The sequence below is a fragment of the Parasteatoda tepidariorum genome, chromosome 3 (assembly GCF_982258835.1).
Source record: "Parasteatoda tepidariorum strain Cologne lab strain chromosome 3, Ptep-v5.0, whole genome shotgun sequence".
In the NCBI taxonomy this organism is placed as follows: domain Eukaryota; kingdom Metazoa; phylum Arthropoda; class Arachnida; order Araneae; family Theridiidae; genus Parasteatoda; species Parasteatoda tepidariorum.
In genome coordinates, this window is record NC_141757.1 from 45,648,872 (window position 1) to 45,668,798 (window position 19,927).

Consider the following 19,927-nt stretch of genomic DNA (forward strand, 5'->3'; position numbering starts at 1 on the left):
TTATAGGACAAATACTACATATGTCTTAAAAATTGAAATTAACAGAATGAATTTCAATTTTCAACGCAAATTTAAAAACTGATTAGTTAAAAAACAGACATGCTTATTAAGATAGTTATACATGCCAGTGTTCATAATAAATATTTTTTTAAAAAAATAACTATAAATAACATATATGCAATAGGAAAACTTAATATAATGTGTTTTCAATATTTTAAAGTTTATTTAGTAATACTTGCAAACCTATTTGTTACAAAAGTCTTTAGTTATTTCCCATATCCTCAACTCAGAAAAGAGTTTTGGTTAATTTTAAAATAGGGATAAATTTAGCAGGTTTCACTGTATTATTTAATTAAAGTAGATTGATGGCAATCTTTGCTACATTAATGTAAGAATGTTTAGGTTTTAAAAATTTCAACTGTTATATTAAATTATATTAAAACTGTTCATGGCTTTGGTCCCAGAGTTCCACAGGAGGGTAACAGGGGTTCAAGACTTAGGCCACTTTTTTTAAAAAACCTTTTACTATAATAGTATTCAACCAATAATCCATACTTTAATATTTTGTTTGTTTTTAAGAAATATTATAACATTAATATATATTTACCTATATACCACTATATATTAAATAAATTAGGGAAAGGATATGCATTTACAAATAAAGCATAAATATTTCTACAACTTTTCAATTCAACATAACAAGGGATTTTAAATATTCTGCCCCTCCCTAATTAATCAAATTAAGTACTTGTAATAATAAAAAAATTCGACATATTTCAAGAAACATAATTAGATGTTAAAATTAATTTTCAGACTGTTAGTTCAAAAGTAAAATGTAAGTTAAAAGCAAAAATTTCTTTCAATTTTAAAAACAGAATTGTGGTCACTTTTTAAAAGAATGTAGGTACTTTTCGATCAGTTGGGTTTAAGTGAAAAGTCTCCAAAAGATTTTAACCTCAGTCAGCTTTTATATTTTATTTTCTTAAACACATAAAAATTTAAAAAATAATAATAATGGAATTTCTTTGTGTTTGGCTAACCAAAAAGTACCAGAATTTTCTAGGTTATGCTCGAATTTTAAAATACCTATAACAATTTTATATGTTATTGTATTATTTGTATACATAGTAAAATACATACAAGACATTTGTACGAAATGAAAAATACATAAAATATTATAAGAAGAACACACCTCTCTTTCTAAGTCTTGGCCAATGATACCAGCCTCCACAAGTACTGTGTTATTTTCTCGATTCACCCATAATATTCTATTCTAATATTACAAAAATGTAGGATATTTATTATTAATATTTATGCATGTTACATAAGTATAAAAAAAATTTAAAAAGTAAAATATAAAACTAAAATGTAAATCGAAATAAAACATACATAAAAAATTTTAATACACAGAACTTTTATGAATTTTATTAGTAATTAAGGAAAATCTCATTTAGATTTTTAAAAATTATTCTTTTTATAAAAATTTTTCTGACATGCAAATAAAATACTTGAAAACACAAATAAATGTGTGTATTCTTTAGGAATAATTCATATGATTTAGCATATTGTGTGTAAGACAATTACAAGTATTGTTTTATAATATTGAAAAAAGCAATTTACAAGTGCTTTAAATTTTATTAAATTCTAACTTCCAATTTGTATAACTATCAAGAAATACATTACACAGAGATTTCTCTCATTAATTAGAGTCATATCAAATTTCATCCATTTGCAAAAGAAAAAAAAAAGAAAACTAGTTTTTTTTTATTAAATTCAAAATAAAGAAAGAAAGAAATAAGAAAAGAAAACAACTCTTATTGTATTATTTGCATTCTTCATGAAGAAAGTAAGAAATTGTGCAAAAAAAAATTTTTTTTCTAAAAAAGCACCAAAAAATAAAACATTTAAAAAATCAAGAAAGTGCAATTTCGTTCTCAGCTCTTAAAGGTTTTTTGTAATTGTATGTTTGGAGGTAAAATCCATAAAACATTTAAGGACAATCCATCATAAAAAAACATTAAAAAATTGTTTGTTAAAATTCACTCCTATATATAATAAAATTCATAATTGCAGTATATTTTTTAGATTGTGCTCACTTTCATTGTTAAATAAATTTTTTAAAAAGCAAAGTAAAGATGTACCATTTGGGAAGTATCCAAGGACACAATCATCCGTTTCTCTTCAGAAGGGCATTCCACCCCACAGGAGACACTAGTGCCACCTAAGGAAGCAATAATTAGTGTTGTGCACTATAAAAAACGAAAACCTAACTATAAATACAAACACAGAAGCATAATTAAAAATGAATTATAAACTATTATCAAAAAATTGCTGGAGAATTGCGTTGAAACATTGAGGGTAAAAAAAGGAATTTAATTCACATTGAAAAAAATACACATTGAAAAGGAATTTAATTCACCTTCAATTTGAAAAAAAAAATTTATTAAATAAAGAAAATAAATCTTAAATGGATAAAATCAGATTACAGTCAGCAAATTATAAAAGAAAATCACACTTTTTAACTTTTGAAAAAATGAATTAGATTTTGCCTTAATATTTTTAAACATTGCATACCTACCAACATGGATACGAAAAAATCTAGTAGATTTTATGAAATGAAATTTTTTTTATTGTAATTGTTGCATAATGTAGTTTGTAGTTGTAGTTGCTTATTTACGTTGCACTAGAGTTGTTGCAGATTTAATAAACTCGCAGTTGTTTACTACGCCTACACAATAGGCCATTGCCGTAGGTCTGGGAAACATCCCTGGTGATGATCTGAAGAAATGCCATCAGAATTCTGCCAAGGGGAAGACATCCCTGCTTCAACCCAACGATCTGCTTGGGAAGTTGAGCACTTTACAATAGAACAGTTTAACGAGGACTGATATCGCTCACCCTCAATCCAGCCGTAGCTGATCAAAGTGGTTACCCATGCGCACACTAACCACTGCCTGTGATACTTGACTTCGGTGTGTCAGGGAACAGTGTCTTAACGATCAGTCCAATGTGGAACATTGCATAATGTCCCACATTATTATTAATATATTAATGTGGGACAATAATATTTTACACATATGAAATTTTAGTCATCAAAATAAAAAAATTTCAATATTTTCCAGTTATGATAGATACTTGAAATGTTATGTATTATGTTGACTCATAATTTTGAATAAAAATAGACATTTAATTTATCAAAGATACAGTTAAAAGATTTTTTAAATAATTTAAAAAGGGAGTTCTGAATAAAAATAAACTGAACATTTTAGGACAAAAGAAGTTTTAAACTGATTTCAATAATTGAATCTCACGTCATTAAGTATTAGTAATATTTATTTAAATATTCAAGCAAGTAATAATCTGTGGAAAAAATCAATTTCAATGGGAATTTTTTAGGAAACTTACTCAATTTTAGGGAATTTTTTAAAATGTACAAAAACTAGGAGAATTTTTATTTAACCAGTTGAAATTGGCAAAATCCAGTAGAGATGGCAGCTATGATATTGTGTTACCTCTTGTCTTTGGCAAATGCTCAAATTAAATCCTTTTTTGCAGACAATTGTAAAATTTAATTGGTAAAAATTATTTCATACAAAATATTTCCTTTTTTTATTATTTGGTTTGATTTTCTTTTTTTTTTAAAAAGTATAAGTTGTCAGATATAGAAAACAGACAATGTACTGGTTTTAAATGGCAAAATCAAAAATTTGAAAAATAAAAAATATCAGTTAAATAGATTTTTTTTAAATTTAATTCTCTAAGGACCAACCATATAAACTTTAGATTTATGCATTTAAAATCATGTAGCTTTCACCAAAGTATTGTGATTATATTTTCGAAATTGTAACGAGAACAAAAGAAAGTACAAACTATTAAAACAAAACTATTAAAAGAAAGTACATTTTCATGTCATGTTATAAATTATCAAAAGCTATACATAAGCTTATAAATTATCATTTGATGATTTATTTAAGATATGACATATATTTTAGGTAAATTCTGGAGTAACACAAATTGCAATTAAATATATTCAAATTCAACTGTAATATGAAAAGTTACTTATGGTGAATCATTGTTTATTTAACGCACACTTTTTGTAATGAAAAATTATTCATCTTTAATTCATTGTTGCAAATTAATCATTAAATCATATTTAAACATCACAATTTTGAATGATATATGTTGAATAATTGATTTCAAGCAATTTTTTCACATACATCACTCACGATTGTGAAATTTAAATATAATTTCCAATGAATATGCAAATATGTACAGTAGGGAACCGATTATCCGGAACGATCGGGAACATCGATATTCCGGATAACTGATTTTTCCGGTTTTCTGAATCGCTACAAAAAGCCGTTTTTTTTTTTAATAGTTAAACCCAACTAAAAAAAAAAATTGGAAATAATCTGAAAAAGAAGAAAAAACGATGAAGTAATACACTAATGAATATTTCCAAAATGATGGTAAGGTAAACATCTTTCAAAAAAAAAAAAAAAAAAATCCTAAAATCTCATGAGGAAAAAAAATTTTTTTTTTAAAAATGGCGGGAAAACTAATCGAATTTCGTTCCGGTTTTTTGGTTTTCTGATTTCCGGATAACGAGTTCTGTACTGTAGAATAACTATGATCAAGCAGTTTAAAGTCATAGAAATAAAGTTATCATTGAAAATATTTAGATTTTTTAACATACATCATTTTAAAAGCAAAGATCCAAAGTTTATAATGAGCTTTATCTATGGGTATTTCATTAAATATTTTCAAAATTATGTATCACTAAAATCTGCCAGTTTTAAAATTTAGAGAACCCCCTGAATGCTAGCATATTAACAGAAAAATACAAATTTTCTAATAATAAAAAACTATCTTTTAATAATTTGTAAAAGACCATAGTTAAATATTTAAGAAGTAATTATGTATTTAAAGTCAGAGTGATGTGTTTTTTCCATCCTTAATAATGATTAGAAGGGAAATTTATTATGGATAATTAGAATTTAAGGGGAAAAAAACTCTAATAATGATTGTTAATGTCTTGATTAATGCAGTCTCTTCTTTAATGTTTGTTATGAAATTTGAAGTGAAGTCCTTTGATAATAGTTTTTAAACCACAATTAATTGAATTTATATTTAATCAAATAAAGTTTGATTAATAAAAAATATGATCAAATTATAATTTAAACATACAATGAATTCTTAAAACTTATTTATCAGAATTTTACAGGAAGTCAAGAAAATAACATATTTTTATGTCATTGGAGAATGTGTTAACATTAGCATTATACCTAAATAAAGAATTATATTCTTACAAAACTTAGAAGGTGCTTACCACCAAAAGGGATGATCACAACGTTACATTCAGTTGCAGCCTGGACAATGCTTAAAACATCATCATGACATCCTAAATAAAATGTTTATAAAAATCAGAGAAAAAAACTAAGTTAAAAAGTACATAAATAGAGTGATAAGAAGACTATGAGAATATTGTGTTGGTTTTATATACATCTGAGAAATATTTTTTACAATAAAAGTTTTTATTTGCAGTATAATTAATTTCGCTACTACATTAATTGAAAAATTAAAAGCAATGTTTATCGACACTTCCATATATGAATAGTCCAAATGAAAACCTTTTTAACTGTATTTTAAAGGGAAAAAATAATTATATTTAGTTTTTGCTAAATATGATTAGGAAGTGGAAGGAAGTAGAGCTGATGTATGAAGGAAGTGCAACTGAATATATTGCAATTGATTGTCTGGGAGAACACCTGCATTGTATAGGTATTTATGACCACCCTCAGTGTCAACTGTGTGGTTCTGGAGCACCAATGAATAGAGAGCACCTCCATTGCTGTAGGAGGTTCCACGGTTCTTGAATCGGAGACCGCAAGATATTGGTGTGCGAGAGAGCTTTTGGGAAGATGACTTTGGTCTTTTGTTATTTTCTATTTTTATTGCTCCTCTGTGTTATTGTTTGTATTCCCTGCCATTGGAAATAAAAAATAAGTTTTTGCTCAACACGAAAAACTCTTATTCTTAGCACAAACTAAATTTTTTTTTAAAATTTTTAAACCACATTTTTTTTTATTGTATGCAAGTTTTACATCTCTACTACCTCCCGTATGCGATTATATATTTAAACTGTGGAATGTACTTACTTGGCCAAAGTACAATATCAGGTATTCTCTCAAAGATTCCATGCCGCAAAATGAATATTTCTCGCATTGTATGACCTAAATCATGCAAATAATCATTAGAATTTTTTAATTATATTTGCCATTAACTAAAATCCATATGATTATTGAACATTACCATGAGCTCTAAAGAGTCTGTCCTGTGGATCTAAAGAATGGTCTATACCAAGCTGCTTAATTTCTTCAAAAAAGGATTCATTTATGATAGGCTTTGGAAAGTCTTCAGATTTAATTTCAGGCTAAAAATAATAAATCAATTTAAGTAAATAAACAAAATCTTGTACTTTCAATAAGGGCAGTAAAATATAAATATTTCAAACATTTCTAAACATTTTTAAAAATAAATAACTTTATTCAACACATGGAGAAGTCAGGCATAAAAAATTATGTTAAACTCTTAATAACAAACATCCATCCTGCAACATTTACTCATATTTTGAAGTATAATTGAATATATGCAAGTTTTTTCTTTCTTTTTCACTAGGCAATTATAAAAATTTAATTAGTTGCAACATTAATAATGAATATACTGTCTATCTAAATGTTAAGATTAATGAGAAGATGTTCTTTTTTTTGTCTAGCAAAGCAGCTTTAAATTAAAGTATTTTTTTAAAAATCTATTTGGTTTATTTACTTATTAATCACTCAAAATAAAAATATATTTTTAAATTTTTAGCAGACATACTTAAAGAAAGAAAATAATGAAATTTTATAAAACTATTAGGATTAGTTAAGGAAAAAATTTATAAGAGAAAATTTAGAGCCCAATTCACCAGTAAAGAAATTGCATAATTAATTTTAAAAGAATAAAATACCTCAGGTAAAAGAAAAAATTACGTTTAGACATTATGTAAAAAGGATTAACAAGAGCACAAGGTTATTTCACTTCTGATTGACAGGTAATAGTGACCTTGTATGACAGGTAATAATGGGGCAAAAAGTGGTTCTTAGCCTAAACACTGCAAGATTTTTTTTCTTCTATGGCACAAAAATAAAGTTACTTGACCTCATTTTTAAAATTTTTTTTAAATGTTATACTTTTCAGTATAAAAAACTCAAAAAAGTTTTTTAAGGTCATAAAAAAAAAAAAAGAGGTTTTCAGCCCAAATATTTAAAATTTTAAGATTAATACAAAAATTTTCTTATTTCAATCAAATAAAAAAAACATCCTCTTGATTTTTGTACATTGAAAATTATAAAAAAACTTTATTTATGCCTCTTTATATTAAAAAATCATAAAAATAGCCTCTACTGCTTTGGGTGCCCAACTTAATGTTACTTTTAGTTTCGCTGTGTTAAAACTATGAGACTTAGCAGCGAATCACCATTTACTTACAGTGAGACACACACAAAGTGTAGACTCAATCATTTGTATAGATTGAGTGGGATTTCAGCCATGTAATATTAATTGCTCCATAATAAAAAATCTAAAGAAAAGGAAAGGATGTTCAACTTAACGCTAAATTTTCTTTTACAGTGTGAAAAATATAAGACTTAAATTATGAAGATGTGTAGAAAAATGTACAGAGAGTAAAATTTAATATATTGATAATTAAATCAAAGATTATTAAACGTTAAGCTTGCAGCATAAAACAACATGCAGGCTACCTTGAAGGACACAGGAATGCAACAACAGACTTCAAATTTAACATGCTGAAAGAACCACGTTGGTTAATGAAATTACAGAAGCTTTTCTTGAAATTCTAATTTGTTTAAAAGTTATTGCAATTTTAAGTGTTTTTTGGAAATTTTTTTCACATATTTTTCTTTCTTGCTTTATGTTACATTTTTTTTCGTAAAAATTATGATTTAGAAAATTTAAACTACAAAGGTGTGTAGAAAAATATACAAGGAAAACTATGGTCTGCTGATCTGTTAAAATTGCCTACATCGATACTGTTCAAATTACCTCGATTTCATAACACCCATTTGAGAAAATCCTGTCTTGTGCATTTTTCTAACAGATCAAAATCATTTTTGTTTGCACACATTTTTTAAAGAGACTTGTTAATTAGCTTTTCTGACATTCTTTCTATTCTATCTTATTTCTTTTTCGTCTATTAGAGGGAATTTCCCCATGAGATAATATCAGAAACATGATGGGATGGATAATGAACAGGAAAGGTGGTTAAAGGAATTATGGGTGCTTAAATTATAAAATTTGAAAGTGGAATTTTCCTAGCAAGCTTCAGCATTTGAATCTTGGAATTTCCCAACTATTCAAAAAAAGTTTACACTAAATAACTGGTCAAGTTATTTAGTGTAAATTTTAGTTAATCAATTTGTTTTCTTGACTCCAGTGACCTGCAAGATGCTTCTAAAGCAAAAATAAATGTTATGGTAGCTTTGAATTTGATTTCTACAATGTTGACTAAAATACATTATAAATGGACTTAACAAAACTCTTCGGGGTTAATAGCGTCTCAGTATTCTACGGGAACCTTGGCCATTCCGAATAAAATTGCACAGCCGAGGATCTTCCGAAGCTGATGACACATATATCAACAGCCACACACATTCCATTACTTTTCAATTTCTTCAATACCTGATTTAATGTCTGCTCCAATCAGAGTCGGATTAACCATTAAGCATACTAAGCACTTGCGTAGGGCCCTAGAGGTTAGGGGGGACCACAAAGAGCCAATAAAAAAAAAATTTTCTAGAAATATTTTCTTTTACACATTTTAGTTTGATCATAAGCTCTTACACAAGATCATGATTTAAACTAAATTACTAATGTGTTATATGTGTCATTGCTATTGTGCAGATTGTCATTGCTATCATGTTATTGTGTCATATGCAATTCCACTGAAAAGAAAAAGAAAATTGCGCATTGGCAGTATCCCCTCTCAAAACAACCCAAGCTTTTTCCTAACCAATCACCTACATAGTCGATAGCATATATGAAACGTCAGTTGATAGCTGAAATACAAAACTAGAGCAGGGAAAAAACTTTGAGTAAACAAGTGTAACAAATTGATTTACTACACTGTTGTGTCAAAGACTCTTTTCCCAGATCTTACTCGAAGCCTTAAACATCTTCATCTTCGTGACTGATAATTGCCCGTATGATTTTGCCCTTTTTCAACGAAAAATACTATTTAATAAGATACTTTAAAATTCTCCTACTTGGTGGCGATTTGTGTTACAGAAAAGTAGGAGGTCTAATGAAAGAGAGGTGCCTTGATTGACATATTCTTTTAAATCAATTAGATGATTAGGAGATTTATCATCATGCATGCAATTACATTATTAGGAGAGAACTACATTAGTTACTAATTTTCCACATACACAAGAAAATTGAACATTTATTACTTAAAAAGAGATTGAAACAATGCTACTCTATCTTGACTCAGTGCATGTTTTGTTTATTTCATGTTCAAGAAGACTTGATTTGATTTTAAAATTATTCACCTTTTTTAAGTTTTAATAATGCAATGAGGCAAGAATCCTCCAGAGATTCTATGAATAATTTGTCGGATGTTCTACTTCATCTTATGTTAAAATGACTGAATTGAACATACTGTGTGCAAAAAAAAAAAAAAGTAACGCCCCGAAAAACTTTAGATCTAATCTAATGATCTGATTTTCACAGGCTCAATCCTAATATCTTGAATGCTTTAGCTTCAACCAGAAATATGTTAATCAATTAATGCAGCTGACATTAAGTTATGAAAGCACTTATTCAGAATAAACATATTTTTCAAGAGATTTGGAATTCTGACCCTCAAAACATGGAAGGGACAGGGTATATAAGAATAGGGGGAATCTATAAAATATAATACCAGGAGAGCAGTTAAAAGTTTGTATCCCTTCATGTTCATTTCCCTTTTCGCTTATTTTCCGATATCTCAAGAACTTAATTAGCTATTTGAAAAGTTTTTGAACAAAATTATAGAAGTCATCTATCCGAATATAAATCCATGTAAAATAATAACTGCTATTTATGTAATTTAATGAAGATAATTTGAATTGAAAGGTATTGAATTTTTTAGTATGTAATTTTCGATGAAAAATTATAAAATTACTTATTTTCTCAATAAAATAATGTTTCCAATTGGAGAACTTTAGCTAGCTAGAAAGTGATTAAGATATATATCTAGTGAAACGTTTTATTTACCGATAAAAGCGTAATGAATTTGATTCATAGTGGTCAAGAAATGAATGCACTTGTTAGGTTAATAAGCACAGAGCTCAAGTAAAAATAATCTAGCTAGTCGGAAAGTAATAGAAAATTCAATCACAAGTAACTATCATTACAAACAAGAAAGTGAGTTAATTTATCTAGTGAAACGTTTTATTTACCGATAAAAATGTAATGAATTCGATTCATAGTGGTCAAGAAATGAATGCACTTGTTAGGTTAATAAGCACAGAGCTCAAGTAAAAATAATCTAGCTAGTCGGAAAGTAATAGAAAATTCAATCACAAGTAACTATCATTACAAACAAGAAAGTGAGTTAATTTAGTTAATAATAATATTAATAAATCCTGTAGGTAATAAGAAAACTTTTATAAATTCATAAAGAATTGTCTCAGGTTTCCCAACATTTGCAGAGATAAGAAAATTATTTGTTATTTTTATTAATTATTAAAATTATGTTCTTTATACTGTATTGAACTTTTGTATATTTTTTTATTTTCTATAAAAATTTGCTAAAGTTCGATAAATTTTTTACATGAATAAAAGAACTACAAAAAAAAATTTTTTTACTTAATTTTTAGAAAAAAATTAAAAAAGTATATTAGAAACATTATGGAACAGCCGGAAAGTTTGAATAAAAAAATTTGTTAGATTTTATAGAAGGGAAAAAATAGCCATCATGAAATTTTTTTAAATAATAAAACACCGGAATTGACAAAATTATTTTAGTTTGGCTCTAAAATCACAAAATATGTGGTTTTCATTGAAACCTCTTCTAAGAGTTAATTGAAAAATTTCGATTAACATTATAAATTCTTTGCAAAAAGCATTTAATTTGGCAGCTTATAAATTCATATGTGCAAACTTACTTTAGTTTTATTAAAAAAATATTTTTTTTATACTCGTGCTGATATTTTTTATTACATTTAAAAAAACATCAAATATTTCAGTGCTTAGGAACTCTAAGGATCTTTCTCCGATGATAGCCAACAACTGATCAAGAGTTTGAAAGCATTAAAAACTCTGATACATTTGCCATAAAGCAAATTTGCAAACAATAGCAAATATCAAGAGAGATATTGTCAAAATCGTATCTAGAAACAAAAAACGTGTAAAGATTACACATTTTTTCTAGTAGTTTACCTCGTAAATCAGAATTTTTTTAAAAGTATGTGTATATTTTTTTACCTTAACATTACATTATCTGGCTTTGTACGCTATTCAACTCTAGTGCAACGGAAAGTGTAAAATTGGTGTTCCACTGTACATGAATTAGTATTTGGAAATTGGCATTGAAATTCAAACATTTATGACATAAAAAACTTTATTGTTTAGACCACTTAACAAAAGAATTACAGAAAAATATGAAAAATTCTTCCTTGTACTTTTAACAAAAAAATTTATAGAAAAAAACCTTTTCATAGCTTTAAACTAAAAATTTAAGTCAATTTAATTTGAAGAAAGAATTCGTTCACTATGATTTTTCTTAGAGTTACCCCTCTTAGTTTTCCTTTCTTTCTTCTAGTTTCAAGACGCTCTCCGCCCTTGGAGATATTTCTCTGTTATATTGGACTGCAAGACTTCTCATGCTCCAGAGAGCAAATGATGGACGTAATTAAAAAAAAAATTTCATTTCATTTTTTTATATTGAAAAATATCACATTTAAAATTTTGAGAAAAAAAAATTAGGTCAAGTGTGCTATAATTTTTTTTTCTTCTGAAAACAACTTTTTATTTTTTTACTTACCAAATAAAGAAAACCGTGAAGTTAAGAAGCTTTGCTTTTGTGCTTTAAAAAAAATCTTGAATTATTTTAGCTAAAATCCAATTTTTATTCTTTTACTGTCCAAAGACAAAAAACACTCTTGAATTTTCTTACATTAAAAATAATACACTTAACATTACAATAAATAAAAAAACTGAAGTGATGAAAATTGCTACTTCCTGAAAAGAAATTCTTAAAATTTGCTCCAAAAATTATTTCAATAAAACCTTTAAAAAAATTCTACAAATATTTTCAGCATTTTATTAGTTTAATTACATAGTGTTTACTTTTTTCTTTCTAATAACACGAAAAATTGAGAAAATTTGCTCATAAATAAAAAAGATAAACACATTTTCAACATTCGAGTCACCATCTGTAATTACTGATCTGTATTACATTACGATCTGTTATCTACACATATGTCGAGTCACCATCTGGAGTCATTTTATTAAATTGGGTCTGATTTCAAAATAGCTATCTAATCGTAATTTGTCTAAAAATACTCAAAAAATTATTTTACGTCATTTTTTGTCAAGACTTTTAGGACAAAAAAATTTTCATACAAATCTGTAACATGACAGCAAGGACTATTGATTGATTTCCCTGGAAAGCTAAGCATTAAAACTTTATCGAAGAATAATAGCATGAATAATTAATTTAAAAAAAAGACCATATGAATATCATATTTAAAAAGTACCCAATTACGTAATGAACACAACTCAATGTAAGATTTTTAAATTAGAGAATAAAGCAATACATTTAAACATTCTATTCTTACTACAATTTAAAATACATATTCACCTGTGGAGGATATTTTTTGCTATCAACACTAATTGCAAATGTGCTTTCAACCCAATTCTTGAAATTCGGTAGGACTTTGTTCCCAATTAGATACCTTGAGGAAAATATTGAAAATTAATACAAAGGAATTTGTAGGCAAAATAAAACAAGAATAACACTATAATAAAATATTGAGTAGGAACACTCTTATTTTGAAACACCAGGTAATATAGCATTTAATATTTTTTTCAAATCATTTATCATAAAAAACCAAAATGTAAAGCTATGCATAAATTAAGCTAATGATCAAATAGTTTATTTTATTACCCTCCGTTATCATAGTGATGGAATTTAAACTATTTAAGAACTTGATACATTTAATAATTTTATAAGAATAATTAAATACAGTACAGAACCCGTTATCCGGAAATCATAAAACCAAAAAACCGGAATGAAATGCGATACATTTTCTCGCCAATTTAAAAAAAAAATTTTTTTTCCTCGTAAGATTTAAGGATTTTTCTTTCTTTTTTGAAAGATGTTTACCTTACCATCATTTTGGAAATAATCATTAGTGTATTACTTCATTGTTTTTTCTTCTTTTTAGGATTATTTCCAATTTTTTTTTTTTTTAAAGATGGGTTTAACAATAAAAAAAAAGTTTTTTTTGTAGCGATTTAGAAAACCGGAAAAATCAGTTATCCGGAATAGCGATGGTCCCGATCGTTCCGGATAATCGGTTCCCTACTGTACTATAGAGTCATCGACACAAACTGTAATTAAAAATTTGATAATAATAAGAAATTAACACTTTCTGTTTTAAGGAGCATAGGATGCATTTTTATCGTTCTAGTGAGATTTCAGCAATATATGTAATAGAAAAATAATTTAATAAAGCAAATATTTCCCCTTTTTGAGCAATTTCATAGCAAGTTATTTGAAGCATAGAACCTGCATATTAAATGGAACTAATATAAATAAAGAATCAAAAAAATATATATTTTCCATGCATCAAAAATTAAGAGAATACAGTTAGAAAGTAAAATTGGATTCACGATGAAATCGGCACACATAGAAAGTATGAAAAATAATAACTAAAATTTCAAATTCGCATATCGTTATAATGTTGTATTAAAAATACTGGGATTTTTAAAACTATGTAAATCAGTAGCCTTAATAATCGAAACAAAAAAGATTGAAGAATTACATTGATTAAGATCGGACGTGTCAAAAAGCCTAAATAAGCAATTTGAAATTTCCATTTTTTCATTATTCAAAAAGAAAGAAAAAAGAATTAAAATATTTTTTTGATTATGTTCAGATGCTTTTGTATGTCGCACATTGAGAATTGGCAGGATGCAGGATGAGCACGCTTATCTTATGAACACCAAAAATATCAGTTGATTAAGTATAAATAATTAGGCGTTTGGGAATGTCCGAATGATATGACTCTGGAACCAAGTTTGCAAAGATGATAAAAACTAGCTGCAATATTGGATCTTAAAACATAAACAAATTAATAACATACAGGGCCGGATTAACCTATAGGCACACTAGGCACGTGCCTAGGGCCTACAAAATTCAGGGGCCTACGAAAAACTTGGGGGAAAAAAATTTTTAAAAAAAATCAAACGTAGTGGAATCAGAAAAACAGTTTTGTTTTTCTGATTCCACTACGTTTGATTTTTTTCTTCCTTTTAACGATAAACTTCGCACTCAATAAATTCTTTTTATTCATAAATTTTATAATCAGGTTTTAAAATTCCGTTGATCTTGCCTTGTTCCGGGTTTTAATATTTAGGCTAGTGCCTTTTTTAACTATCGTTTCAGTTCGATAATTTTCAAGTGTTTTTATTTAGATTAATAAGTTTTCCTTTTATTTTATTGTTCCCCCCCCCCCCCGTTTAATTAGGTCTGAAATATATTGCGTTATTTAATCATTGATTTTGTTTAGATAAGTTAATTTAGGAATTGTATTTATTTTTAAAAAATAAATATGAGAATTTTGTATTTTTTAAACTTGTTTTTCTTGTCTTAACTTGTAAATTTTTTTATTCTTTTAAGTGTTATATTTCTACCATTTTTTTTTCTCTTTAGAATTAGGAGTACCTTTCCTTTTTCTCTTACTTTATGCATTACACTTGTCGGTATTGCAGATAAAGTTCGATAAACAAATTCGTAAATTAAAATCCATATTAATAAAAATGTAAAAAAAAAAAAATATACAAGAAAATTTTAGCATATATTTTGAAAAGAGGGGAGGAGTGGGGGTAGGAGGGGAGGGCCCAAAAACGGCTATGCCTAGGGCCTACGAAAGGTATAATCCGGCTCTGATAACATAAAATTAATAAATAACAAATAAATATAAACAATAAATATGATTCCAAAGATATACATAATTCTTTAAATATTCTATAAAGAGATAGATAAAAAAACATATTTAAATAATATAGATCAGAATTGTTATCAATGATACATTATCAAATTACATAAAGAAAAATTTAAAATAAAATAAATAATCACAATAAATCAATTTGAAAAAGAAAGGAAGAAAAAAAAAAGGGAATTATTGATAAACAGCATTGATTAAAGCGTGAGATTTACAAGCAAAAGGTGATCTCACTAATGTTGTAAATATAGGTTGAATAATGTATATTTAAAAAACATTTTTTTAACTTTGATAAATTACTCATATAAAACATCTTACCTATTTCCGGTGAATGTGAATAGCCCTGTTTTAGAATCAAATTGAAATTGTGAATCTTTATATCCCCAGCCATTCCATTTTAAGAGCTCTTGCCTGACAATTAAAAAGAAAAACGCACATTTTGATAAAAACATTTAACTTTAAAAAATGGATTTGAAATTAATAACATTATCAAATTAGTTAAGGTTACCATACCTGTGTTTAGGAATAACACTTTCAGTAGCTGCAACATTACGATTGTCTGAGTTATTAGCAGAAAGATGACGTTTAATTGTTTCTAAACGATCTTTACTAGGCATTTTGACTAGATTTTACTTTGATCCCAAGAAAGAGTGCACACACGTGAAAAAAGTCACATAAAAAATCCAATAAGAAAACACTTTAGAATCTTTCTATAGAAAGAAAAGATCAGCAACACGTAAAACAAGGTATGATGGAATTATATGAAAGAGAGAATTGAAATAAAGATAACATTATCAGCAAATGCATCACTTCACCGGTAAATTATGTCAAGTAGAAATTTTCAATTTATATACCGAAACAAAAACAAGGTTAATAAAAATGCATCTGGCAACAAACTTTTATCGCCTGTTTCGGGATTTGACAGAAGCGCTTTAATTTTTTTTATAGGTTTTCAGAGATAAAAGATTCAAAATTTATGATGAAAAATAAAAATATCTCAGAAAAGTTTCCTTCTAATGAATAAAGGCATCGCAAATCATTTATTAATTAAGAAAATTATTACGTAGTTATAGCACAGCTCAACTTACAACCGTTATTGATGTTGCCATGGCTACAGCTCGTGATTTAAAAGATGGTATTTTTTATTTATATATATATTTACTTTCTAACTGTATTCTCTTAAATTTAGATGAATAGATAATGGTTATTTTTTTTCAGTTCTTTTTTATTTATAATAGTTCCATTTAACATTCAGGTTCTATGGTGCAAATAACTTGCTATGAAATTGCTTAAAAACGGAAATTTTTGCTTTGTAAAATCATTTTTTATATTATATTCAATCTATCATTGAAATTTCATTAAAATGATAAAAACGCATAAGTAAGAGGATTTTCATTCATTTCATTAACTCCTTACAACAGCAAGTCTTCCGTTCTTATTGTAAAATTATTATATGTTAATGAATAGTTTATATGTTAATGAATGTAATTAAACTAGACATGCAATCTTGAGGTTAAAAAATAAGTTACTTTATAAAACTCATTGAATTGAAATATATTTATATTTGTTCAGATATGGAGTGCAGAGTTACAAAATATTAATCTTAAAAATCATAATGTTTAATGCTTTATAGAGCAAAACAAATGTTAAAACATGAAGTCGATCAAGTCGAAGGTGTACGAAAATAATACAAATGTTATTTAACATCTTGAAAAATTAATAGAAAAGAAGAACATAGTAAAAATAAATTTCATTTTTAACTTTATTTTGTACTAATTTCGGAATAAATGTCAAATTATTTTTTTAAAAAGTGTTATCGAAAACACGATGCATTTTAAAACATTTAAATTAGCAGTTTGAAAATGAATTGCATTAATTGTTTGATTAAATTTAAATGTACAGCAATACATGCTCATCTTGGGCAAAGAAACTGATATAATATTTGTGATAAAATTACTAGGGATTAAAAGAAAATGCATATAAACTAAATAACTTTCACATGTATTTAAGGATTAATAAAAAGAAAAAATATTGTACGTAATTTTTATATGAGTTGCAACAACTGAGCAAAAGCTGACTAAAACAGGATGTGAGTGCTACTTGATACTAAAAGATAAGTGTAATCTCACATAAATGTGAATTAAAATTTATATATATGTATACACACACTTACATATTTGATTAATTTATAATTCTTTTGTTCTCTTTCAAAAAAAAAATATTCAAAGACAGTTAGTGTATGCCCTTATAAAAAATTAATGAATGCATACAAGATATCATGAGCATCCTTGAAGGGAATATATATGTCCCTTTCAATAATTAAAAATATCCCAAACTCCCCTTCAATATTTCAGACAAGCAACGAAGATTTTTGTCAATAACTATCATTAAAATTCGTTAAAGGTAAAAACAAGAAAAAGACTAATCAATTTACAGATGTTTAGTAGATATGTGAAATTTTTTATAAGTTAAATTTTGAGAACTGGTGTCACTGTGTAATTTAATTTAGCCCCCTCTCGAGAATTGGATGCCTACAATGCATATACAGAATATTGTGCTGATTTCTCCAAGTAGGGCAAACCATGTCCATGAAAGTAGACAACCTGGAATAAGAATTTTTGGAGGTCCTGTCCACTTTCATTCAAAGAAAATTCAAGATGTTTCATGTTTGTTAAGTGGTTAAACAAAGTAGTGCCTCTAAAATTCTCTTTAAAATTTTACACCTAATGGTGGTCTTCCAATAGATGCTAGGGGTCTGTCCAGACATTTTGTGAAAGGTCCGTTTTTGTAAAATTGTGAAAAAATTATTCGTAATTTGTGAATATAAAATAAACGTTAAGTCACATTCTTTCAACTAGGGTCCTGTTTTTGTGCAAATAGGGTCCTGTTACTACAAAAAAATTTTTAAGGGGTTTTTAAGTTGTAAGGGCATACAAGATTATGCTCAACACTGTAAAATTATAATTAAAAAAACAAAACATAGTTCGTTTACATATCTCTCCCCCACCCCCTTCCTTGGTGCAGCATGTCCTCTTTTGAACTTTGTGCCACTAAACCCTACATTCAATCCAATCCCACCCCCTTTCTGGGAAGATTTTATTCAATTAACAAAACAATAATGAGGATAAACAACTTTGTGAAGGGTCCAATTAAAATAGGGGTGCACAACCTTTTTGAGTGAAGGGCCACTTGCACAGCAGGTTGGCTAACGAAGGGCCGCACATGTATTTAGACATGTTAATGACAAATGTAATAATGTTTATTTAAACATTAGCATTCCATTTCTTTATCTATCAATAACTTAGTAGTGTTCCATTATTAGAATTCATTCAAAAATAAAAAAAACTTGATACTTTTTTTTTTTTACAAAAAAAAAAAAAACTTTCTATTTTTATCATATGAACAATAGATTTATCAAAATAAATAAACATTGAAGAAAAGAAATATTTTTTTTTATCATATCATGCAATATGAAAACTCATTTTAGAATTAAATTCTAATAAATTAAAAAAAACTGCAATGCCCACAGAATGAAAGTAGGAAGAAGTTTAGTCGTAATTAAGTAATATAAATTCAAATTAAATATTTTAATTGAAGAAAATTTATAGGTTTTAAACAAAAGCCTAAAATAAAAACAAAACTGTGATAGTTCAAAATAAAATTCAATGCTTATTTTGTGATGTACTTTATTATTTTATTAATTACTAGCCGCCTAAGGCGGCCAGCTGTCCGCCACGCTGAAGGTTTTCACAAATAAAGTTTTTTAAAACATAGCAGGAAATCTGAAGATTAGTGGACAATTAAAGTGTTCCTGTCCAGCAATTTTGTCTTCATATCCAGTTCTGCTGCAGATGTGTTATAGCTCTTGAGGATGTTTGAAATTATATAGCTACTACGCTTAAGAAAAAAAAAAACTAAAATGCTAAATACATGAAAAGAACACGAAAACGAATAAATTTTTTATGGTATCAATTTCTATTTCTATATAATTTTTTATGGTATCAAATTCTATTTCTATATCTGTTACGTCAAGCACTCAGGTATTATAATTTGATCTAGTTGTGCTTGTATAATTTTGATCTAGTTGCGCTTTCTACGTCATTTTGTTAACATCGTTTGGTTTGTTATTTAACATCATTTGGTTTGTTATTTCTAAGTTAACTTTCAAAAAATTGGCTGGCATCAGCATTTTTATTCTTTAAGTTGTTTATTTTTTCTTTTGGAATTCGTTCCTTTTTAGCGAAATGTTTTTCAACCTAATCGAATTCTTTGCCGACTGTTCTCTGTATATATAAAGAAAATAAAGTAAATATTTTTAAAGTGTTGTGAAAAGAATTTTTAGTTGTACAAAGTACTACAATATCGCTATAAAAATTATCGTCTTCGCTTAAGAAAAAAAAATAGAGCGTGAAAAGAAGAAGAAAAACTTATTATAACAATTATGAACAGCGACAAATATATCAAAGCGAAGCGTTCTATTTACGTATCGAATATGTTGCCACATTTTTAATACAAAAGTTAAACTTTTCTCCACTTTAATAAATGTAAACTAATGCGAACTTTACAATTAAATTATTAATTCCTTCGTATATTATTGGTTTAAGTTGTTGAAAATTAATATTTAAATTGTGAGGTTCGCATTAGCATACATTTAT

At 26.9% G+C, this 19,927-nt stretch overlaps 2 protein-coding genes across 2 annotated transcripts in view; one reads left to right on the plus strand and one right to left on the minus strand.

The window, feature by feature from the left end:
- The window catches only part of Agps (alkyldihydroxyacetonephosphate synthase), a 31,748-nt gene extending 15,589 nt beyond the window's left edge, over positions 1 to 16,159 (minus strand). The window contains exons 1-8 of the mRNA XM_087159253.1: positions 15,786 to 16,159; positions 15,591 to 15,683; positions 12,905 to 12,998; positions 6,313 to 6,433; positions 6,159 to 6,233; positions 5,330 to 5,401; positions 2,142 to 2,221; positions 1,193 to 1,273 (exon numbers count right to left, since the gene is read on the minus strand). Coding sequence (XP_087015379.1) covers positions 1,193 to 1,273; positions 2,142 to 2,221; positions 5,330 to 5,401; positions 6,159 to 6,233; positions 6,313 to 6,433; positions 12,905 to 12,998; positions 15,591 to 15,683; positions 15,786 to 15,889 — 720 coding nt within the window. The 5' untranslated portion in view covers positions 15,890 to 16,159. The remainder of the gene's footprint in view (positions 1 to 1,192; positions 1,274 to 2,141; positions 2,222 to 5,329; positions 5,402 to 6,158; positions 6,234 to 6,312; positions 6,434 to 12,904; positions 12,999 to 15,590; positions 15,684 to 15,785) is intronic.
- Positions 16,160 to 16,188: 29 nt separating this feature from the next.
- LOC107444442 (centrosomal protein 20) overlaps positions 16,189 to 19,927 on the plus strand; it is a 34,957-nt gene continuing 31,218 nt past the window's right edge. Inside the window, exon 1 of the mRNA XM_016058573.4 lies at positions 16,189 to 16,407. Coding sequence (XP_015914059.3) covers positions 16,380 to 16,407 — 28 coding nt within the window. The 5' untranslated portion in view covers positions 16,189 to 16,379. The remainder of the gene's footprint in view (positions 16,408 to 19,927) is intronic.